At 39.6% G+C, this 24376-nt stretch overlaps 2 protein-coding genes across 2 annotated transcripts in view; one reads left to right on the top strand and one right to left on the bottom strand.

The window, feature by feature from the left end:
* Positions 1-8602, top strand: part of col28a1a (collagen, type XXVIII, alpha 1a) — a 40677-nt gene extending 32075 nt beyond the window's left edge. The window contains exons 28-35 of the mRNA XM_044139290.1: positions 164-232; positions 337-417; positions 636-671; positions 751-787; positions 1022-1576; positions 2747-2895; positions 4085-4334; positions 5950-8602. Of these exons, the coding sequence (XP_043995225.1) occupies positions 164-232; positions 337-417; positions 636-671; positions 751-787; positions 1022-1576; positions 2747-2895; positions 4085-4334; positions 5950-6122 (1350 nt within the window). The 3' untranslated portion in view covers positions 6123-8602. The remainder of the gene's footprint in view (positions 1-163; positions 233-336; positions 418-635; positions 672-750; positions 788-1021; positions 1577-2746; positions 2896-4084; positions 4335-5949) is intronic.
* Positions 8603-8718: 116 nt separating this feature from the next.
* On the bottom strand, positions 8719-22480 carry si:dkey-202e17.1 (uncharacterized protein LOC555344 homolog). Its single transcript, XM_044138826.1, has 3 exons — positions 22163-22480; positions 12479-13149; positions 8719-10732 (listed from the first exon to the last, which is right to left on the bottom strand). The coding sequence occupies exons 1-3, from the start codon at positions 22287-22289 to the stop codon at positions 10574-10576; spliced, it is 957 nt and encodes a 318-aa protein (XP_043994761.1). The 5' UTR covers positions 22290-22480; the 3' UTR covers positions 8719-10573.
* Positions 22481-24376: the final 1896 nt, after the last annotated feature.

The following is a 24376-nucleotide window of genomic DNA, read 5'->3' as shown; positions in this document are numbered from 1 at the left end:
TCTCATGTTGTTATGAGAAAAGGTCAGACCTTCGGGCCCAATCAGGGTGGTGAATTCTGACATTTTGAGAAAATCATTTTTCAGTTTGGCCCATTGATCTTCAGTCTTCCATGTGATCTGATGCGTTGGACAGTCTGACCAATCCATCCATCTTTATCTCCAGGGAGAGCCTGGATTTCAAGGTCCAGTGGGACGAAGAGGGCTTCCAGGAGCGGATCTCTCAGGACAGAAGGTACAGTAACTCTGAGGCTGCAGGTGGGAATAATTTCATACCTGACTTCTACTGGATTCACTTACCAGTGCTACAAAATGCTAAGGAAGGCTTTTATACTACAGGGTAGTCAAGGATCTCCTGGACATATTGGGAAAAAGGGAGACACGGGGGATCTTGGACCACCTGGCTCTCCTGGAAAACCGGTAACATGACAGGTTCAGTTTGTTTAAAGGGCCAGTTAATTAATCACTATTCAATCTATGATATCAGGTTGTTTTCTGCACTTATTAATTTTATACCAACCTAATATTTCTGCTTGGTATGTATGAGTGTTTTTCCACAGTATTTATAACTTTGTTTTATTTCTTATTGCCTATATTCCAGTCATGATATTGTTCATAACCCTATTCTAATCCTCTAGGGGAGACCTGGAGAAAAAGGAGAGCCAGGACTTTCGGTTAGTACCAGACTGGGACAAACGGCTTAATGATGGACTTAATTTAATTTTTTAAATTTTTTTTGTTTCCCATCCACAGAGAGACGAAGTCATCCAGATCATAAAGGAAATATTTGGTAAAACTCTGAAGGGGTGTATTTTTAAATAACTATTGTTGTGTTAGCAGGAAATATTCAAGTACATAAAACTGATCTATAATACAAACTGTATAGTGAAGTCCAAAAGATATCAAATTATGACTTGATGTTTTTTGTATAAGTCAGAGCATAGCGATACAAACTCCTGATATCTAATCTTCTCTGTGTACATAAAGGTTTTAAACCTTTAACTTTTCCCTTTCTGTGTTCTAGGATGTGGCGTCATGTGCAGAGAGATTCCACTAGAACTGGTATTTGTGATTGACAGCTCTGAGAGCGTGGGGCCAGAAAACTTTGAGGTGGTTAAGGACTTTGTGAACGCGATTATTGACCAGTTCACTGTGAGCCAGGAGGCCAGCCGCGTTGGGGTGGTGCTCTACAGCCATCTGAACACGGTGGTGGTCGGCCTGCAGCAGCAGCGCAGCAGGGAGGAGATCAAGGCTGCAGTCAGAGCCATGCCCTACCTGGGCGAGGGCACCTTCACCGGCAGCGCCATGCTCCAAGCCAGGAAGGTGTTCAGAGACTCTCGACCCCATGTGAGGAAAGTGGCTGTTGTTTTAACGGATGTTCAGTCAGATCAGCGTGATCTGGTGCAGTTTAAAGAGACAGCCTCAGAAGGCCATGCAGAGGGGATTGAGGTGTTGATCATAGGTGTGGTGAACAAGACTGATCCTGTTTATGAAGAGTTCCTGAGTGAGATGAAGACCGTCGCCTCTGATCCTAGAGAAGAACATGTCTACATTATTGATGACTTCCTATTGCTGCCTGGTGAGTGAATACACAACAGTTCCTTGTTATTGTTCTAAAGTGTGTTTACTATTAAGAAGACACAATTTCTGAAGTTCATATATGAGATTAGTTAGAAGGGTCATACAAACAACACAATCTAATGTAAATATCACATACATGCACCAGATTTATTTTGAAGGTAGTGAAAATCAATGAGCTCCTTGGAAAGTTGTTTCTGTGATGCATCAGGCAGAGGATGTCTGATAGGACAGACATGACTTCAGTCGTTTTCATTTTTATTGTCATTGTAAGAGGTGGAATGGCTCAGATTTCAAACAAAAGTCCAATTCAGTCAGCACAACAATGCATGTAAACAGTAAGCATCAGTTGTTTTGCAAGATGTTCACCAGAGAATATGGACCAGTTGTTAAAAACTTCTCAAGCAAATCAGTTCTTACTTTGGGCGCAGCTAAGAAAACTACAGGCAGAAGACCAACAAAACCTATCAGGGGTTTATTTGTGGATTCCGTATTTTGAGAATAGAATAGAAGTACTTTATTCATCCCAGCATTCAATGTAGTTATTATTAAGAACCTGATCTTTTACATTGAATAAGATGGACACAACTTTACCTTATTTTTCATGCATATATCATTATGCAGTAGTATGCATAGTGATAAATTTATACTACCAAAACTTTGAACATCTTTCTCATTCAAAAGCCTTCCTTTAACCCATTCCTGTTCTTGATCTAAAACATTCTAGGATTCTTCTCTGGAAGTTTTATTATAGTAACACTTTGTAAACCAAGGATTTTCTTGATGTAGCTGTCCTAAATGTCATTAAACTAATGATTTTGTCTGTTATTATATGGAATGCACAAGTCTTGTGAATTAAAGACCATAATTGAGAAATAACTAACAACGCGTATTGCTTCAAAGTTTTGTTTTAACAGTAAATGTCCTTAGTGAATTCAGTCAGAATGAGGAGGACTGGTTCCTGTTCATGTTGGGGGCTGCTGCCTTCTGGCCTTACATTATAAATTATTGCTTTGTTTTTAGAAGGAATTTTGGCATTATTTAAAACATCACGTTGTGGTCTATTATTTTTCACAGCAGAATTGTACATCTTTTCACCTTAACTATTGTCATGAGAAACAAAATGTGTTTTCTTTTGGCACAACTATTTTCTTTTTCATTTCTGGCATAGTTCTGGAGAATAATATTCTGAAGCAGATTTGTGATCGAGATGCAACGGCACCATTTAGACCAAAATCATTGTTTTCATCTGTGGAAACCCATCCGAACAGACCAGAAGACAGCGAGTCTAAAAAGATCCCGGAAGCAAAAAACACATGGGTAACATTACTAGTCATATTATGTATTATCACCATTTATGATCATGTGTTGTATGATTAAACTATAATTTAATACAGGGGTGTCAAACTCCAGGCTTCGAGGGCCGCAGTCCTGCAGTTTTTAGATGTGCCACAGGTACAAAACACTGGAATGAAATGACTTAAATACCTCCATCTTGTGCAGATCAGTTCTCCAGAGCCTTAATTATTCTATTCAGGTGTGGTGCAGCAGAGGCACATCTAAATGTTGCAGCACTGCGGCACTCGAGGACTGGAGTTTGAGACCCCTGATTTAATAGAAATCATTATTTGCTATCTAGCTGACAAACCTTCCCTCATACTGAACAGAAAACCAGTCACAACACTTTGCTTTATTCAGAGGGTTTGGACCCTCAGCTGTTCGTGAGTTTTATGCATCCAGTATTTTAATAATTAGACATCAAATATCTTCTGATGTAGATTAATACGCCCAGTGGAAATGATCTCTGCACCACCACAGAATCTAACGTCCTTATCTCCTCTACTAGGGGTACAGCCAAGCAAAAGGACTGTGGCTCTTTGATTGGTTGCTCTGCAAGTAACATTGTGCTTAGATATTTCAGCTTCCCAAGCTGCATTTCCTTTACAATATTTTTCATGCATACAAAAATCTGCAAATAACCAAATTTCCTGAGCTTACTTTGGAGTTCAATTCCACTGAAAAATCCACAAATAAGGAATTCTGCAAATACTGAACTGGGATTAGGTGACCACAAAAAATACATCCTGCAATGGCGCTTTTGTTAGATGGTGGGTGCGGTCAACAGATCAAGTTACACCAGGAAAACTGCCTAACAAACTGTAAACGGAGCACCACAAATATGGAAATTTGTTAGATTAAATCATCCATCAGGTTTATCAAAGTAAAGTTTTACCAAGAAACTTTTCTCTGTTCTTGTCCTACCTGTGTGGCACAGATAGAGAGCAGATGGCAAGCAAAAACAAGAATAATAGGGCGCAGTCAGTGAACCTGAAGGGCCTGTTTGTGACTGTTGCTATTTTATGCATGGATGAATTACATGGATGCTGTGATGATAGCACTGGAACATGGTGTGTGTGGTCTGACAGTTAAACCACACACACAGGCTCTGATTGACATGGTGAATCAGAACCTGACTGTTTTTTTCTTTTGCTCATCCGTTTTCCTCTAGCCACCTGCTCCACAGCCCACTGAGTCACTGTGGCCTCATGAGAACCAGTTTGACACTGAGGTGACGGTGGAGCCGCCCAACAAGCAGCCAGATCTACCATTTATCCCTCATGGTGAGAAGGGAGAGCTGGGCCCAGGGCAGAACTCTGTGGTGCAGTGGCAGAGTCCGACTGAGTGGCCAGGTGAGGTGGAGAGCTTTCATACAACCTTTGGCCCTCCACCACCAACTCCGACTGAGACACCTGTATCAGGTGAATAGCAGAATCACAACACACTAGCATGTCAAACCCCTGGTTAAATTTGTATGCCTGAAAAGAAGCAGAAAAGCTGAAGAGATTTTATGTACGTTTGAACAGATTGAGCTTTGACATACATATGGCCACAAAGCTTTATATTCTTTATACAAAGAGGAGCAAACAACTCTGAAGCCGAGGCGTGCTCCAGTGGCGTAGAGGGTAGCGCGCCCCACGTTTGGAGGCCCTCAGTCCTCGACGCGGCCGTCGCGGGTTCGATTCCCGGACCCGACGACATTTGCCGCATGTCTTCCCCCTTCTCCTTACCCCCTTCCTGTCAGCCTACTGTTGAATAAGGGACACTGGAGCCCACAAAAAGACCCCCTGGTGGGGGAAAAAAATAAAATTAAATTAAAAATAAATAAACTCTGAAGCCCAAAGAACAGATGCTACATTGGGTTTCCATGAGTGATAATTCACTTCAACCCTTGGACCCAGTTTAATAAACGTCAATAAAACTTAACTGAAAACAGAGTCTGGGACACGTCCTCTGCAGTCTCCAGATGTGGGGCCGTGTTTGATACCAGCAGCCAGCTTTGGATCTGAGTAAACACTGCGCTCCTCCCTCGTTGGCTGGCTGGTACAGCTGGTCACCACTGACACTCTTAGCACCAAAATACATTATAGATGTGTTGTTACTGACATAATCCTGGAGAATAATATGCTGAATGAGATTTGTGATGGAGATGCAACGGCACCATTTAGACCAAAATCACTTTTTTCTTCCAGACCTCTCAGATCTACTTTGCATCCCCAGAACCAGAACCTGTGGATCTGATGATGGCATTTGACAAAATCTAATCTTTATTGCTTTCTTCATAATTGATTGCACTTTAACTGCCATGTTGCTGAAATGTTCCATACAAATAAACTTGCCTGGACTAGTGCTTGTGGTTTGCTCAAAGGAACTGCAATAGAGAATTGAACTGTCTGCGTTAATGATTCATTTTTAGTTTTTTTTTTTTTTTTCAGGTTTAGAAATCATATTTTCATTATTTAGCTTTGTGATTTTTATTTTTAAAAATCATGAATCATGAAAAATGATTTTTTTTTGTCACAGTGTAATACTTTTGACAAAAATGTTGCAAGTATATTATTTTTGTCATACTCAAAGTCCTCCCTGAAATCATAATGGATGAATTTTCCTTTAAAGTCTTTCCTCTGCCTACATCTCCCAGAATGCTGTGTGGTTCTGGATTAGAGTTCAGTGAAAGCTCTATACTTTGAATCTGGACTATACTATCAGATGCATTATGGATTGATATTGCTCATGTGTCTGTCATGATATACATATTTATTGATTTATTGTCCAGCACTATTAGCATCTGCTGCCAACTGAGCCGATAATTTACTCCAACCAGTCACACACAGTTTTAGGTGTGTAAACACGTACGTTGCTTGAAATGGGAAATTAACAATAAGTTTTATGAGCAGCGATGAAGTTGATTATAGGTTTATTTAGACCAATGTAGATATTACCAGTTAATTTGCAAACTAGCTTATGTGCGTATTAACCTGCCACATTGTGATGTGATGATCCACCAAAACAGTTATCATCTTCTTCATCCTCCAGGTGGGGGGTGCAGCCAGCCTCTTGAACCCGGTCCGTGTCGGCAGTACAAGATCAGGTGGTACTACGACCCGGAAGCCAACGCCTGTGCACAGTTCTGGTATGGCGGTTGTCAGGGCAACACAAACAACTTTGAGAATGAAACTAACTGTAGGAATACCTGCGTCTACCTGTAACAGACTGTGTGGTGGAAGGTTGGGCTTAATGCCAAGCAGATTCCATCAGTTTCAATAACAGCAACATGAAAGAGCAGTGGCTGAAGCAATACCAGTCATGATCTGTCTGCTGAGGGCAACATGTTGCTACTATCTGAAATTTGTTTACACTGAACTTTCTTTGTTTCTTTCTGTCATGGCTGTATACTGACTCTTGATTTGAAAATCTGGTTCTTCTACAGACTCGTAACACGCCCCAATGGAAGCCCATTTTCACAACTGTAATAGGAAAAAAAATGTATTTCATAATTATATAATTATAAGATACAAGTAGCTATCTCATACTTATGACTTATCTGTTAATTATGAGATTTAAGTGAACCTTAACTCTCATAACACTTGTGTTTAAGCACAAGTTTGTATTTGTTTTCATCAGTCATGGGACTGGCCTTCATACACCCTGTAGATTCATCCTGTTTTGCTCTCAACTTCTACCTGCTATTCAGGCTAACATAAAACTTTGTTCAGGTTCTAGTTTACCACTAATGGTGCTGAGTTAAGCCAGGTCAGTAAGTTACAAGACATTTCACTGAATTCCAATTATATTTATAAAGCACAAATTCAGGACTAGACATCTCAGGAATATTACACAGAAAGAAAATCTGTTGAATTCTTGTCAAGTTAAACACAAAGTAATTCATTTTACTTTGTGTAAAATGAATTACTTTCATCTTTATCTGTCTTTGGTCTAGTTCAAGTAGAAAATGTTTTTTTCCAGCTTGCAAAAATGTGTAGAACAAAGAAAACCAACATATTAGATCCGATCTAAAGGAATTTCATAAAGTACAAATAAAATGAGTCAATGGCCATTTTTGTGTAACTAAGAGACAAAAAGATTTTAAATAAGGCCATGCTGACAATAGCAGCTTGGACACAAACATGCTTCCCGGAAAGCTGAAGTCTTTAACATTCTGTCAGTTACAGACACAAACCTTGTTGTGTTTGATCAGCATTTCATGTAATAGACCAATTACAGAAATTGGTCTATTACAAAGTAGCGTGTTACTTAGAAGTCTTGATTGCAGTTTGCCACAAGTCGTAAAGGCGACGCAGCAAAATTTGTTCTATGGGACCAAAATGCTACATGTGGTGGGAAACTGTGTGATTATGGACTGCCTTAGCCCAAAACAATCATCATACTGGCAAAAAAACCCCTCCTTGGCTGCAGATTATATCTCTGGTCTTTGATTGTTAGTGTGACAGGCTCACTGATTCAGCAACAAAGACAACTCACTACCAATATGAAGACTAGTCAGAGCTTGTCTGGGTAAGTGTGACAGCTACTGGGAAAGACGTTGGATGAACTTCTTTCTGCTACTCTTTTCTTTTTTCCTTTTCTCTTCTTTCCCTTTCTTTACTTTTCCTCTCTTTTCTTTTCTTTTCAATATCAACTCTAATAATAAGCATATTAACTAAAGACTGATATGTCTATTCAATATGTTGCATATGCAACAAGTCGTTCAGCCTGCCATTTCCCATTGTGCTCTGTGACTTCAGTTACTACCTGTCAAAAGAGAAGCTGGAGGTTCACCAGATACAATGGGATGCTTCAAAGAAGAAAAATTTTAGAATGGCCTAGTCAAAGTCTAGATCTTAATCTGAGATTCTGGCAATCTTAGATTAATTTTCTCTAGAAATTTGACATTTATTCATTCTCTCAAGCCAATCTGATTCACAATAAGCTTCTTCTTTTTTTAAAAAAAAGGAGGGTAATATTTTCAGTCTGTAGATGTTCAAAGCAATTAATCAAACTATATTTGTACAGCAAATTTGAGCAGCAAGGCATAAAAAATCAATAATTGAAACATTACATTTGGTTGTGGAAGTTTCCTCCACCATGCACATAATTATAATTATGCACTGCTATGTGTCAGTCATTTACCTGAAATCCCTGGAAAATAATTGTGGTTATAGTTTAATAAAACTTTCAAATGGTGTGAATATTTTTGCAAGTCTCTATCGTTACTGAATTCTTTATAGTTGCTAGGCAATAGACAGATGACGAGATCTTCATCTCCATAAAATAAAATTACTAAATCTATGGCAAATTTATGTCATTTATTAAACTAATTAAAAACTGCAAAATAGAATCGAGATTCTTTACTTGCTCTTTGAACATGAGTTTCAATGTATACAACTTTTTCATGCATATAAAATATTTTATATTTAGGGAATTACAGTGTGGGAAATATTTTTGGTCTGTAGCTGGTTTATTGTAAAAGTGATTATGTATGAGTACTAGTATTTTTACAAAATGTTTACATCATGTTTTATCCATTCTTGTATTTGTACTTCAGTTTGTCTTCTGTCGACAGCAGGTTTATGGTGAATGATGTATGAAAAACTCTTCATTGTAAAATGTTTTTTTATTGTTTATCCTTGTGCATGTGTCTGAAGGAATAGCTTACACATGAATACAATAAACCTTTTTTATATACTGATGATATTTTCTAGACCTTGCACTTTCTCATTCCAACAAGTGCAACTTTTAGTTTTAAAAACCTACAGTATGCTCTCTTAACCCTCCTGTTACATTGTGGGACAAATTGACCCGTTATAAAGTTTAAACATTTTTAAAAATAGTTGGAAGGCAGTGATAAGGAAGAATATTTTAAAATTAGTTAAATTTGGAAAAAGTTTGGCTCTCTCTCTTCCTCTGAATCCCAGGTCCTCTCAGCGGGCGACGTGTGGTCACAAGGAAAACAACAATGCGTGTTGACGTCACAGAATTACAGAGTTTAATCCAAATACAAAACAACGTATGAATTAACAACTAAACTGCAGAACAACAGAGACCCAAAAGACAAAAAGATAGAGAAAGAAAAGGCAAAGACGCGTCTTTGGAGAGAGCTGATGCAAAAAGGCAAAATAGGAACAGCTGTCTGCCTTATTATTCCTGTGCACAAACTTTTATAGTGAAGGTGTGTCTTTCCTTTTTAATATTCAATTAAGGCGTACCTCTGGTTGACCAACCAGAAGCTACCCTAAACACTCAGAAAAACTTAGAACTCCCCCTAATTTACGCCAAAGATCAAAGGCCATTTGCTCCTTGGTAGAACAATGGAGCAAGCAGCTGCATCCTGGTTTTCTGGGTTCTAGGGCCATTTGGGCAAATAAAAGCATAAAACAAGACTTCACAGATACCTGTGAAATTCAGAGTGTCTCCCGTTATCTTCTCCTTACATACATTCTCAGAACAAAGCTAAATCGAGTAATTTGGTTCAAGGAAAGGTTACCTTCACAAACCCAGTTTTGCTCATCTGCACTCAACATCTCAAAAGATTCAAATCTTTGCCTTAAACCAAAAAATAACACATAAAATCAACAGAACAAAATGAGGTATAATTCCTTTTTTCTAACCTATGAAACATAACATTCAATCCTAAGCATTGTTAACACAATCATTTTCCAAAACCCCATTTAGCTTAAATCCTGAGCAATTTTCTAATACTAAACAATACAGTTTCATTCAAACAATTTCCATTTGATTCAGATATTGTCCCAGATAGTACAATTTTCAAATACATTCATCATTTACTAGACTAGTAATTCTAAAATTAGATAATACCCTTTTAGTTAAAAATCTGCTATTAGTACTTAGAAAAATGTTTTAGAAATTAAATGTTAGTGGTTTTAACATTCTATGTTGTATTTAGTTTTACACCATCCCAGATGTTGGTTCTGGAAAACTTTTGATCTTCTGTGAACCAAACAGGCTTCTCTCCTCCAGGCTCAAGTGATACTGCCTTCCAGGAGATTTTATGGCCTCTTGTGTCCTAATAACACAGCAGGAGCCTCACTGAGAGATCCCCTTTGATCTGCATTTGGTTCCTGTATTTTGAATACTTACCACAACCCTGTTCAAAATTAAAAAATTTATTCCAATAAGAATGTTCAATATACCTTTTACACATGCCGTACGATTAACTGTATTAAGCACTAAAAATAATCATTTTTTCTCAACAGCAGCTCAAAACTGAGCTGACTTAATCTGCTTCCCCACCTTTCCTGGAAATTATGAAACCTTGCTGTAGTTTACAGAAGGGTGGGTTGGGAATCTAATTATTCCTCCATTAATCTTTGACTAAATGACATCAAGGTTTTATCTCAGGCTCAGAAGAATGTCTAGACTGTAGCCACACCTGTCTATGACAGAAACATGTCTGCTCTCGTTCCCACCGTTTTTCTTCATATCTCTCCCTTACTGTCTTCTCTGTCCTCCCCAACTCTTCTTCTGTGTCATTCCAGTGCTTCTAGTCATCCCTCTTCACACTCATTAACGTGGCTTCTGGTTCAGTATATGAAAACGTTCATAATAATCCACATCCCCCATCACAAACCCTGTCCTCCCCACTCAGACACTTCACCTCTCTTCTTGATCCTTTCCCATTCCACTCATCTTCTCATCCTCCTTAATGAGTTTTGAGGTTTGCTTCCATCATTTTATCAGGCTTGAATCTATATGAGTATCCATAGGGTCGCAGATGGTAGGTAAAATACTCCAGCACATACTGCTGAACAGCATGAATGTAGTGAAAAGATACAATGAAATCTGAGCAGCAGTTTGGACCCTATAGAGATATGGAAACAGAAAAAGAAAAAGAAAACATTTAGTAGCTTCCTGAAAAACATGGGTTTCATAATGTTTTATGTCGTTTTGACTCAAAACATGCAGTGAGAGGTTTGGGGTTTAGAAAGCAGTCAGAAAACATCATGCAGAGAACGAATGACCTCTGGTAGCTTGTTTTGGATTATTATTTTTTTATTTAGTTAAGGTTCAGCTTATGAAAACTTTAATACGATATGTTCATTACTTTAGAGAGTTCTACATCCAGTGGGAGAAATGACTTAATATTGTTTATATAATTTCTTTTCATTTCATCCAGCCGTAGTATGAACACGAAGTTCACACGTTTTTAACAACCCTTGTAATCTGCACATAGAGAGGAGGTGAGCCTATGAATGAAGTTTTATGTAATACATGGAAACACCACAGACATAAGAACTGACATTTTGAAGAAAAGGCACTCCCAAAAAGCTTTAAATGTAAATATAACAACTGAAATCATTTGTCTTTGGGAACAATCGTCCTTTCTTCAGTGCATCTTGTGAGCTGGTTTAGTCCTAACTAAAGTGTTTCTCAGTATGAAGAAGAATCTCATTATGAGACAATGTTGTTGCAGAAAGGGCCAAAGCCTCCAACATACACTCTGTCATGTCATTGATGTTTATTCATAAAAGTAAAACATCCCTCCTTTAATCAGAGATCTGGATTTGAAAGGCCAAAGCAACATGTTTCATCAGTCCTCAGTTTGCAAAATGGGGATTGGACATATTGATATTCTTTTTTTCATATTTTCATTGACATGAATTTTTACACCAAATGATGGCAATAACCCAAGTCATGAAATTACGCAAAGAGTTCAAATGTAAATTATGTTACACAGAGAATAAGTATCCAAAACATAAAGAAATAGATGTGCAAAAAAGATAGAGGAAACCAGGAAAACAACTGAAATGTGTCAGAATTTAGAAATCTTTCCATCTGCTACTTGGAGACCAATATCTGTTACTTTAATATCAACTGATCAGGTACAAAGTGATAGGCAATAACTTTTGCACAGATTGGTTCTGTTGATAAAAGGAAAGAGTCTTACAGATTTACAACACACCAACAGAAACAGTAACAGATGCATTTCTAAACATCTGAATCTTCCAGTCAGTGCCATTAGATGGATAATATGGAAATATTTATAATTTCATCAAAAAGCAGCCACAGCCAGGCTTCCTCATATGATTTCTGAGACAGGACTTCATCAACACATCAAATGAAGACCTATTTAGTTTTCTTTGCCATTGTTTTTATATTGCATTGCAGGTTTAGTTTGATAAGAAAATGTCTGGTCAGAGACTGAAATGAAACAGGTTTGGAGCTGGAAGCATAGAAGTTGCTTCAGAAGCTGGTTTGTGTGACGAATTTGCTGAAATCCCAGCTGAGCCATGAAACCATCATGTTGGTTTCTCAGCAGACGGAACCAACTGGGATTTTCTATAAAGTATTTGATCACTTTTTGTAATGCAATTGTGTTCAATACTTATCACTGTACTATTGCACTTTATTGCACATATATTCACATATGGACCAATTTTTTGTTGATTAGTTTGTATGTGTGGATTACCTGGGTTGTTATGTCAGATTTACCATTAGAAATATATTTAGCGTGTTACTTCCCCCTGTTGAAACCAGTTTATGATTTCTATGATACTGTCACAAAACATCTAGACTTTTCTATGAACCAGTGTTTTGCATTGCTTACCTCATTTGGAACATAATAGTCGTAGATCAAATACCACGGCCGAGGTCTTTGTAGTTGTCGTATGATGTAATGGTCTAGAGGAAAAGCGTGGAATGTTTGCCTGCCCTTCAAGTCCCTGGTGTCCACTGGCTCCACCTTCATCGTCTCCATACATTTCCCCAGAGCCATGTCTTCTATTGTGGAGAAGTGAGTACACCGTCCTGTTTGAAACCCTTTGACGAATCTCCTCAGTGCTTCTTTGCTCAGGACATAACCCGCTCCTCCACTCATGTAGCCTTGGCTGATGAAACGCTTAAACCTTCGACCAAGGTACAAAGGTTTGTCTGGGTCAAGCTTGGATAAGATGTACTGCAGGTTCTCTATGACCACAAATGTATCATCATCTGCTTTCAGGAACCAGTTGGCTTTGTCCTGATAGTGCTGGTGGATGTACTGGAGTGCTCTGATGGTCTTCCAGTACAGGTTTTCCCTTCCTTCACTCACGTTCAGCTCCACAGTTGGGAAGTCCGTCTTCACTGAACTCATGTACAGAATGTGGTGGCAATGCTTGCCCCATGTTTGCTTGACATGTTTGGTCCGTAATTCCAGGTTCTTGGGTCCTGTCATAATCCAACACAAGATCTGTGTAGAGTTAGGGGGACTCTCTGCAGAGCTGTTCTTCTGACTTGCCTCTAAAAATTCAAAATAATAGAAATGTTTTGTATAAGATGAAGGGGAATAGTGCTGAGTCACATCCATAAAGCCATTGATCAACAAACATCACATTTTTCAAAGGTTTATTTAAGCAAAAGAAATGAACTGAGATTTCAGTCAAAAGTTCAAACTTTTGTATTATGTTTACAGCTTTTTTTGCTCAACTTGAGGGTTCACATCAAAGCCACTTGTCTTCATGAGGACCTTGAAGAGGAAGTTTTATTAAAACAATCTTATTTGATGAAGTAGTGGCTGAAGTTGTTTAGCCTGTTAGCAAATGAAAATAACAGACTAAACATAATTAAACTAGAGTAACTGAAAATGACTAGACACATGAAATTAATATAAACTGCTATCACTACGAAGGGACTGAAATAAAGAAAAATAGGAACAAAACTGATCTTTCAAAAATAAGAAACTAACAGAATAATAATGAAACTAGAATCAAATCAAACTACAAAACATCATGAGATCCTGACACTATCACTGTTTTTTCACCTGGAACGGCCCTCCTACTGCTCTGCTACCATAATGCACCATGTATGACGCTATCTTTAAGAAAAGCTAACGTCAGCTGGCTTGAATGTGTAATTGAAAGTGTGACCGCAGCCCACATCTGACCGGCCTGAGGCTGCACTGACAGGACCTGAGCAGTGGTGGGTCCTGCACTGACTAACTGCATCTAGTAGCTGCAGCAGCCAAAATAAAATAACAAATCATGTTGGGCTTTCTTCAAGGTGAAAGAAAACATAATTTATTGTACTTATTTCTATCTTCCACTTATTCGGGTTTATGTTGCAGGATAGAGATGAGACATTAATGGATGGGTTTGCGCTGAATGATGGACTAAAGTTTCAGTCAGTCATTCTTTACAACTTTGCTTGCTTGTAATGCTCTTCTCACACGTCATAGCTATTATTATTTTTTATTATAGATAAAATTATATTTATTTAATTAGCAAATAAATACAATATAAGAAGGTATTTTCACTTTATGAAAGTGTAAAACCAGCTTTGGGGAATCCAAAGGCGTTTCAAGACCAGCCTCCCTCAGGGTGTTTCAGCATCGCTTAATTTCACTAAAGTTCCATGTTCACAGACAACTCAAAGACTTGAGCTTCACCAAACAGAAGCTCATGGGTTTATTGAAAGATGGAACAAAATCTGAAAACTTTTAAAAATACATATAAACTGACCAGATAAACCAGTCATAAGCTCTCCTTTGTCTGCACATTTTCTGTGTCATGTCTGTTGGCAGTCAGTGCAGATGAGTGGGTTTAATGCAAAGTACAGTACATGACCAGCCTTTGTTAACACCCCTGAGCTACTCATCTGGTTTGGGGAGGAGTCTTGATTCTAGAAAAACGTTTCTCTGAAAAACCGGTTCATTCCCATTCACCAGCATGCCTCACCTCCAGAGAGAGGAATGCATACATATACTGCCTTCGGCATATGAAATGCAACTAGACAGTACAGCTAAACTCTTCCCTGACACAAAGACTCTGAGGAAAGTTGACCTTCTGTCCACAGGTTTATTTACTTCAAGGAAGTGTGAAACCACAATGCTTCGTCCGGGCAAAGATGAATGCAGATTGAACTGGATTGACTAAACACATGGGTGACATGAAATCTCCTTCTGCTTGGCTTCCTGGCCCAAGTCACATGACATGCAGCTAGGCTGCACCTCTTAAAGGGAAAGCCCCTACACATACACACCCACATAAATCCCCAACAACACACTCCCCGCCTGGCATGCTCCCATGTCACACAGTAGACTACAACAGTACTTAGTTGCTTGGAGAGAAGAGAAGCACCATCTCTGTGACAGGCCTGAGGAAGAGTGAAGAACCTTCTGCTTTGCAGACCTTGACCTCCACCTTCCTAACTTTGCCATCTTTGCTTGGGAAAGTCTGTGTCACAAGTCCAAGAGGCCATTCGTTCCTTGCCAACTGAATGGTCTTGAGGAGTACGACACTTCCTGGTGTAATGTTTGGTTGAGTTACCAGCCACTTTCTCCGTGGCTGTAAGATTGGGAGAAACTGTTTCCGCCATCGGTCCCAGAAGGTGTTAGACAAATGTTGGACCTGACGCCACTGCCGCTTGTATAGGTCTGAAGCTCCAAACTCTCCTGCAGGTGCTGAAACAATGTTTATTTTCTGAGTGAGTAAAGCAGCAGGCGTTAGGATGAATGAATCATTAGGGTCAGTGGTCACAGGAACTAGAGGTCTAGCATTAATGATTGCTGTGACCTCTGCCATGAAAGTTGTCAGGACTTCATGAGAAAGTTTGTCTTTCATCTGAAGGAACATAGAGTCAAGAATCCTTCTTGCAAGTCCTATCATCTTCTCCCAAGTCCCGCCAAAATGAGAGGCGTGTGGAGGATTGAATGTCCACACACAACCTTGATCTGACAGGTAGGTTCGCACTGTGGTATCGTCCATGTTGGAAGGTATTTTCATCTCTTTACAAGCACCTATGAAGTTTGTGCCACGATCCAAGTAGATGTGTTTGACTGGTCCATGAACTGCAATGAATCGCCTGAAGGCATTGATAAAGCTAGATGATTCAAGGGACTCAATGACTTCAATGTGAATGGCTCTCACACTCATACAAGTGAATATTACAGCCCAGCGCTTACTATGTGAAAGACCACCTCTTGTCCGGCGTGAGCAGATAATCCAAGGACCAAAGACATCAAGCCCAATATGTGTAAAAGGAGGATCTGTAGACAGCCGAGCTGCTGGGAGGTCAGCCATTTTCTGAACACTAACTGGAGCTGTAAGTTGTCGACAGACCACACAGTGATGGATAACGCTGCTTGTCTTCCTCTTCCCACCAATAATCCAGAAGCCGGCATACCGAATAGCACCTTCAGTAAAGAGACGGCCCTGGTGATGTACCTGCTCATGGTGGTGTGGAATGATCAAAGTCGCAATATGATGCTTTGCTGGTATGATCACTGGGGTTTTCTCACTTTGACCAAGGTTGGAATGTTGAAGGCGACCACCAACCTTTAGCAGACCGTCCATGGCAATGAAAGGATCCAAGTTCTTTAAAGGGCTGCCTTGTGGCATCCATTTCTGCTCCTGAATGCACTTAATCTCCTGGGAATATGTCTCCTCTTGTACTGCTTTGATAATGATGGCTGAAGCTTGATTTCTCTCCTCAACACTGACATGTGACTTGCAATAATGCCAGCCTCTGCAGGAGTTGCTTCGTGCTGCCTTGACATGAAAAAGATGTGCTATGTGCACAAGACGGGCCACTGCACAAGTGAGTGACTTCCAGGAAGAAAATCTAGCAAATCGTTGAGAACCCAGATGATCAGGGGATGTTGTTGTGCTCAAAGTAGAGGCCAAAGGTCGGACATCGGGATCTGTATCTGGCTCAACCAGATCGTAGCTTCTCTTGGAGACCTCTACCTCAGGTGAGTAGAGAAACTTAGGCCCAGCCAACCAGTTGGTATGTATGAGTCGACCAGCAACAACAAACCGGGTTGCATGATCTGCTGGGTTCTGATCTGTGGGCACAAAGTGCCATTGATTTGGGTTAGATGATCTTCTGATCCGCAGTATACGATTACTGACAAATACATAGAACCGCCTGATTTCGTTGTGGACATAGCCCAAAACGACCTTACTATCTGTATAGTAAGATACATCGTTGAGCTGAAAGTTTAGTTCTGTAGACACTAGGTCAGCTAGCTCAACAGCCAGCACCGCTGCACAGAGCTCTAATCTGGGAATTGTAGGCTCTGGACGTGGGGCTAGTTTGGCTTTTCCCATGACAAACCCAATCTATTTGTTACCTTCACCATCTGTAACTTTCAAATACGCCACTGCAGCAATAGCTTTAGTTGACGCATCACAGAATACACACAACTCTTTCTTGTCAGCGGCTGAAGGTGACATTTTGGCGTACAATCTGGGAATTGGAAGTTGAGAAAGTTCATTCAAAGTAGCTCTCCATGCAATCCAGGCTTCCTCTCCTTCCTTTGGTAGAGGGGCGTCCCAATCTCCACTACCTGTTGTGAGCTCTCTTAAGATTGCCTTGCCTTGGATAGTGACTGGTGCTGCGAAACCAAGAGGGTCGTACAGACTGTTGATTGTAGATAAGACACCACGTCGAGTGTATGGCTTTATCTCCTTTGAGACACTGAAGTGAAAACAGTCTGTCTGGAGGTTCCAGCAAAGTCCAAGACTACATTGCATTGGAAGATGATCGACATCAAGGTCTAGCTCTTTCAAATCACTTGCCCGATCAGATGGTGGAAAAGCCTCCATGACTTCCTTACTGTTAGCAGCGATCTTGTGCAGTCTCAGGTTTGACTTGGAGAGAACATCCCTTGTTCGCAAGCTGATGGTAGACTCAGTTGTGGGTAGAGACTTCAGCCCGTCATCCACATAGAAGTCATTCATAACGAAATGCTAAACATTACTGTGGACATGGAACTCACCACCTTGAACAGACTGGTGCAGACCATTGATAGCCACTGCAGGAGACGGTCTATTGCCAAAGACATGGACTCTCAAACAATACTCGACAATGTTTTTGGAGAGGTCATTATCTTCAAACCAAAGGAAACGTAAAAAGTTTCTGTCCTCGTCTTTAACTAGAAAGCAGTAGAACATCTGCTCGATGTCTGCTGTGAAAGCAATTGCTTCTTCTCTGAAGCGAATCAGAACTCCGAGGAGTGTATTGTTCAAGTCAGGTCCAGTTAACAGCACATCATTGAGGGATATACCATTGAACTGGGAACTCGAATCGAAGACAACCCGAATTTGTTTTGGCTTTCTTGGGTGGTAAACGCCGAATATGGGCAAGTACCACCTTTCTTCGTTTTCACAGAGTGGAGGAGCCAACTCAGCATGGTTATTCTTGAACATTTTGTCCATGAAGCTCAAAAAGTGCTTTTTCATTTCAGGCCTCTTCTCAAGGTTGCATCTGAGAGATGTGAGACGCTTCAGCGCATGAGACCTATTATTGGGAAGCCCTGGGCGTGGATGTTTAAAAGGCAATGGCGCTATCCAACTATTGTTTGAGTCTTTGCAAAGTCCTTCCTGCATTATCTTCATGAAGTACCTGTCCTGAATCGAAGGTGCTACTTGATTGTCATCTTTGGTTCTCTGAAACACCGAGCATCCTAGGTGGTCAGCTTCACAAACAGATAACTCCTCTGAACATCCTGGAATGCGTTTGTTGACTGGAAATCCATTGTATGTTTCCTTAACATGAAACACATTTGGACATGGTTGGAAAAGTGTTGGACGTCCAATATCTGAAGCCTTGTCCCTAGACCCAGATGGATAAACCTTTACGAGGCTTATTTTAGAACATGATTTCTCAGCAAGATCTCCACCACAAACTTGAGTACACTGAGCACTGACTTGTGATTGAACAGGGGCTTCACCCTCCCCGCCGTGCCTGGATGGAGGATCTACTTCTTCTCCCCAAGGTGCTGACCCAGGGTGAAGTACTGTGGGATGCCTTTCGCTGTTGCATTCTATGCACAAGATTTTAGCTGTGCAGTTTTTTGCGACATGCAGTGTGGAAGAGCAACTTTTAAAACAAATATGATTGTCCTTCAAGAAGTTCTTACGATCTTCAATGGACTTCTCCCTAAATGCTCGACTTTTACGCAGAGGATGTGGCTTTTTATGCAGAGGACACATTTTGTTGCAATCGTCAGATTTTGAGAAAAGCCCGTTTGTGTTTGAGTTAACTTCAGTTTTGTGCGTAGAAACTTCTCTGTGTCTGTTCGACTTCCAAGCTGTCTGCTCAGCCTTTGGAGCAATCTCCTCTTGAGTGTTGAGATTGAAACTTGGGTCGTTCCTAACGCTTGCTTCTTGACTGATGAAATCCACGAAGTAACCAAATGGTGGATATGGGACCTGATATCTTTGCTTGTACAATGAACCTACTGATATCTTTGCTTGTACAATGAACCTACTGATGCCCATTTTTCCTGTAGGTTAAAAGGCAGCTTTCTCAGGATGGGATTGATGCCTCTTGCCGTATCAAGGAAGGTAAGTCCAGGTAAGTCTCCTTCATCCTTAGCTGCCAAGAGTTCACTTAATAAATCACTCAACTTGATTAACTTGGAAAAGTCTTGGTTCGTTATTTTGGGAAACGTCTCAATTCGTTTGAAGAGGGCATCTTCTATAATTTCTGCAGAACCATATGTTTGGTCAAGTCTGTTCCAAATCATAGTAAGTCCTGCGTCTGGGCGGTTTATGTGGATTGCTCTAATTTGCTCCACATGTTTAGCTGAATCTTTGCCTAGCCACTTCAGCAGAAGATCCATCTCCTCACTGGATGTCAAATGTAAACCACGGATGGCAGACTGAAATGATCGTTTCCAAGCCCTATAGTTCTGAGGTTTATCGTTAAACTTGAGTAAACCCGTAGACACCAGTTCCCGTCGAGCCAGATAGCGAACGAAGTCATTCACGTTCAAATCGTCAAATTTAGGATTTGAAAATGACGAATGTGGGGGATGATCACCGACGTTCACTTGTGGCGTGGAGGGTCGTATTGGAGTAAAATGATCATCCTCGTGTCGAACTGTGTTTTTCTCATGAGTGAGCTGCTGCTGTGGAGCCTGGCAAAATAACTGGGTTCTAGAATTATCTCTCTTTGGAATGATGGGCTTAACGTCTGGCATAAGATGCATAGGTGAAACATCAGCATCTGGCTGTGGCTTCGAAGGGAGCGTGAGCTGTTTATCCACATCCAACTGTTGATAAACAGTTGGATTAGAACGTACTCTTTCGTTCGTTTGGTGGCTTCTAAGGAAGATATTTCCCAGTTAAGCTGATTATTGGATGGATTTTTTTTCAAATCGGCAGCTGCTTCAAGTGCTTCAGCTTCAGCGACAGCTGCAGCGGTTTCCTTTTTTATGGTCAGAATGTCCATTGATGCTTCCAATTTAGCCTTTTGTAGCTTTAAGTTAGCCTCCTCTTCGGCAAAGGCGAGGCGTGCTTTAGCTGCTTCTGCTTTTGCTCTTGCTTTAGCAGCAGCAGACTCTGTAGTAGATGCTCTTGACTGTGCAGAAGAACATGAAGCTTGAGATCGTGTCTCCCACGTTGCAGCTTCCTCTGTCATAATTACTTGTTTTCTTCTTGTGATTCAGAGAGGTGAATGTTATAATAATTCACTGGCTGGGTATGTCGATGCGTATTCGAGTCTTCCAGCTTAAACTGCGATGTCTAGCACGTTGAGAAGCTGTGGTTTCACTATACTGCCTTCGCCATATGAAATGCAACTAGACAGTACAGCTAAACTCTTCCCTGACACAAAGACTCTGAGGAAAGTTGACCTTCTGTCCACAGGTTTATTTACTTCAGGGAAGTGTGAAACCACAATGCTTCGTCCGGGCAAAGATGAATGCAGATTGAACTGGATTGACTAAACACATGGGTGACATGAAATCTACCTCTGCTTGGCTTCCTGGCCCAAGTCACATGACATGCAGCTAGGCTGCACCTCTTAAAGGGAAAGCCCCTACACATACACACCCACATAAATCCCCAACAACACAATACAGCAGAGACAACACTGAATATTACACATCCTGGAGTGTTTTCTCTCTGCATGTATGTTTCCTCCTCAGTTTCAGTCTCATCTAGTCAATAAGCTAAAATAAATATCCAGCATGAGTCAAATTACTGTTATTTCACTTCATTGTACAGTATATACATAATTCTTCTGAATCTTTTGTACCTCTTTGTATGATGAGCTCAGTCTGATTCTTCTTAACCTGTCATCAAACTGCGACTGAACCAAAAAGTTGATAAAGTGGAAAACTCTAAAATATCAAACTAGGACAGTTGAACTTTATTTTACATTCATCAGAGTCAATAGAAGTGAAGCTGGATGTGAACTTAAGAGGGCTGAATACTGAAAATGAATCAGAAGGAGCTTCAGCAAAACCTCAGGAATCCCTGTACACTGTACAACATATTAATATATTGTTTTCAATATGTTAATATGAATACATGTTACTGGATGAATGCAAAAATGACACTGTGTTAACCACAGTATCATTGGGTAAAATTATATTTGTACTGAAAATTGCGACATGTCAGCTCACCACAGTGTGAGGGAACAAGCTCATATGTTTTCCCTCATCAAACAGCCACAGGGACCAGGAACAGGTAGATTTAGACTTTTTTAATGTGTATTACTTAACAGTAACCTGTTTTATAAATAATATGTTCATCTAGTTCACACTTGCTGAAGCAAGTTCGTGAGAAATGCCTAAGGATTCGCATGACAAAATGACAAATTTGTTCAGGACCAGGAAGCACAAGTAGAAAGTCAACAAGAACTGTAAGAGGTGCAATGTGAGATTAAAAGATTAAAATGAGATATTTTATAATCAATCGTTAATACATTATTTGATCACGTTTGATGTTTTTATCATTTTATTGGGATTATTTTTGAAGAAATATGATATATTTGCATATAGAAGTGCTCAGCTCTTCTACATTATGTTCTCCACACTGAATTATCCAATGTAACATGGATTGGAACATTTTTAAGGGATTTGCAAAGAAGAAAAATTAAAAACATGAAATTAAATACATTTGAAGAAATTACATTCAAAACATTATAATTCTCTCCTCTCAATATTTCTGCATGAGAAGCTCACTGAGGGTGGATTAACGTAACATAGAGAATGTTGCTAGCAAAGAACTGATATGGACATCCTGATATGGATTTAAAACCTTATTGTTGAAATGCACCTCTACTAGAGAGAACATTTACATTGGTTTGTTTGAATAAATATATACTCTACCATCTAAATGTTCCCTAATCAAAGTCCCAAGAATAAACCATATGACAACCATATGAAATCCCTAAAAGACTATTTGTTTCTACTTTCACAGTAAAAACACAAACCATTAAAGCCAATGCATACATTCTGATAATTAGTCTTGTCACTTTAAGCACACATTTTATCACCTAAAGTTACCTAATAAGAACGTACCTGTGTGTATATTGTAAGAATGAAGTCGATTTTCTGTTTCTATTGAAAACATGGAGGTCAGCAGCAAGCGAAGAGACAAATATCCAAAAATCAATCCAGTGGTGAACGTCACACCTTTAGGCCTCATTCTTCAAAAATACTTAAAAAAATTAAATAAATAAAGACCTGCGAAAAAGAGCCACCTAAAATATTAAGTTTTCAATTATCTGACTATAAATCAAACTAAAAAACAATAATAACTACATCTGAAGACAAATAAATACATGAATAAATAAATGAACGGATGAAATCTAGTTCGAACAGTGATGAGCTGACAGTGTTCAGAGTGGCTGAGCAGCAGCAGGTGCTGAACCTACTTTTGTTAAAAAGGCGGAGCATTGACCTTGTGTAACTGCATTTATGTAATCAGAGGGAACAAAAAGAGAGAGAGAGGAGGGAGTTTGGAAGTTTGTCAGCCCTCTTGAGCAGGTTATGCTGCATCAGAGATCTGAACGAAGAAGGTTGAGCTGCTGCTGTGGCATAAACACTCATTCATCAAATAAATCTTAAATGTGAGACTTGGCTTCATATCAGGGAAGAGTGTTAGCAGGCTCACAAGAAATGATCACTTTCCTTACTTACCTTTCTCTCTCTTTCAAGCTGACATTATCGTGAAATAACTTACTAAAAGTTCAGATATCAAGGGCACATCCAATACATAATGAACATTCAGAATCATACAAATGTGTTTATTGCTATACATTCTGTGTATAAAAATACTCAATGAAAAAACATTTATGTCAACCAAAAACAATAAATATGTGTCATGCAACATGTATGACTGCGTGTTTAACTTGTCTGAGTGATATGTTCTCTTTAATCCTGCCTTTTATTATGCACTGACAGACTGCTGTACTGACATGTGAACAGCAGATGGCAGTGCAGCACCGACTGGAGTGGCAGATAGGAATTCAGCTGGAATATTTCCAGCTCCCTCATTCACATTGTTTAGTCACACTCATTTTTTATGGTGTTGTTGGTTAGAGAAGCAGCTGCTTATCTACGAGTACATCTAAAAATAATTATAACATTGCATGAAAGTTCAATATTTCTTGCTAGTGATGTCAGAAAGTGAAACAGTTATTTAATAGATATTAATTACATATAGAGTAAAATATTTCAAGTTTTTTTGTTGCAGTTTTAATAATTACATCTTACAGGTAAAGAAACCACAAATTCAGCGACTCAGCAAATTGGAAAATTATATTAGAAAAATTAAAAACATGTTTTAAGCAAAAATGTCAGAATTCTGAAAACTTTGTACATCTCTACAGACTCAATACTAGGCAGGTCTCCTCTGGTATTACTGCATCGATGCAGCGTGGCATGGAGGACAGCAGCTTGTGGTTCTGATGAGGTTCTGGAAGCTCAGATTCCTCTGACAGCTGCCTTCAGGTCATCTGCCTTGGTGGGTCTGATGTCTCTCATCTTCTTCTTGGCAACAGCCTAGAGATTTTCTAAGGGTTAAAGGTCAGGGGAGTCTGCTGGCCAATCAGAAACAGGAACTCCATGGTCACTGAAACAGCTGTTGGTACCTTTGACAGTGTGGAAAATCAGATCAGCAGGTCCATCCAGCTTGTTGACAGAGGGAAGCTTGAAGAGCTCTAGAGCTTCCTAGTAGATGCTGCATTGACTGTGAACTTCAGAAAGCCCCAGTGGACCAGAACCAGCACTAACAGTGGAGACTTCAATGGACATGAATCAATGTGAAATCTGTGCTTCTACACTCTACCTCCAAACACAGGAAGGTTGATTTCCAAATGAAATTCAGAATTTATTTTAATCTGGAAGACTGAGCAGCAGTCCAGATTCTTTTCTCCTTAGCCCAGGTGACTCTGGTTCAGGAGTGACTTGAGACATTTGCATCCGGGAAACTTTACGGGTGTTTGGAGTTAACTAAGAGTAGTGTGTGTGTTTTGACTGGCTCAGCATCACAACAAAAAATGTCTTGAGTTATGGTACATGAAGGAAGCATTCATTAAAATTAAAGTATGAAGTTAACAAATAATGTTATTCCATGCTATTCTTAAACAATAAAAACTATAGGATTTATTTCTAATCCACCCACTGCTTTATTCCTCTTTTACTGGTGACACACAGTCCAGCTTCAGCAAAACATTTCCCAGTCAGATTTAAGAAGCCTATGAGCAGATTGTACAAGTCCATAAATAATAA

The sequence above is a fragment of the Gambusia affinis genome, linkage group LG14 (genome assembly GCF_019740435.1).
Source record: "Gambusia affinis linkage group LG14, SWU_Gaff_1.0, whole genome shotgun sequence".
NCBI lineage: Eukaryota > Metazoa > Chordata > Actinopteri > Cyprinodontiformes > Poeciliidae > Gambusia > Gambusia affinis.
Note: the sequence above shows the minus strand (reverse complement) of the source record. Positions and strands in the feature narration are given on the sequence as shown.

Excerpts from the sequence above, each read along its gene's own strand:
- si:dkey-202e17.1 (XM_044138826.1), bottom strand. The coding sequence starts at position 22,289 with ATGAGGCCTAAAGGTGTGACGTTCACCACTGGATTGATTTTTGGATAT. Across the intron at positions 13,150-22,162 it reads TTCTTACAATATACACACAG|AGGCAAGTCAGAAGAACAGC; the intron begins GTACGTTCTTAT and ends TTGAATTTTTAG. Across the intron at positions 10,733-12,478 it reads ACTATTATGTTCCAAATGAG|GGTCCAAACTGCTGCTCAGA; the intron begins GTAAGCAATGCA and ends ATATCTCTATAG.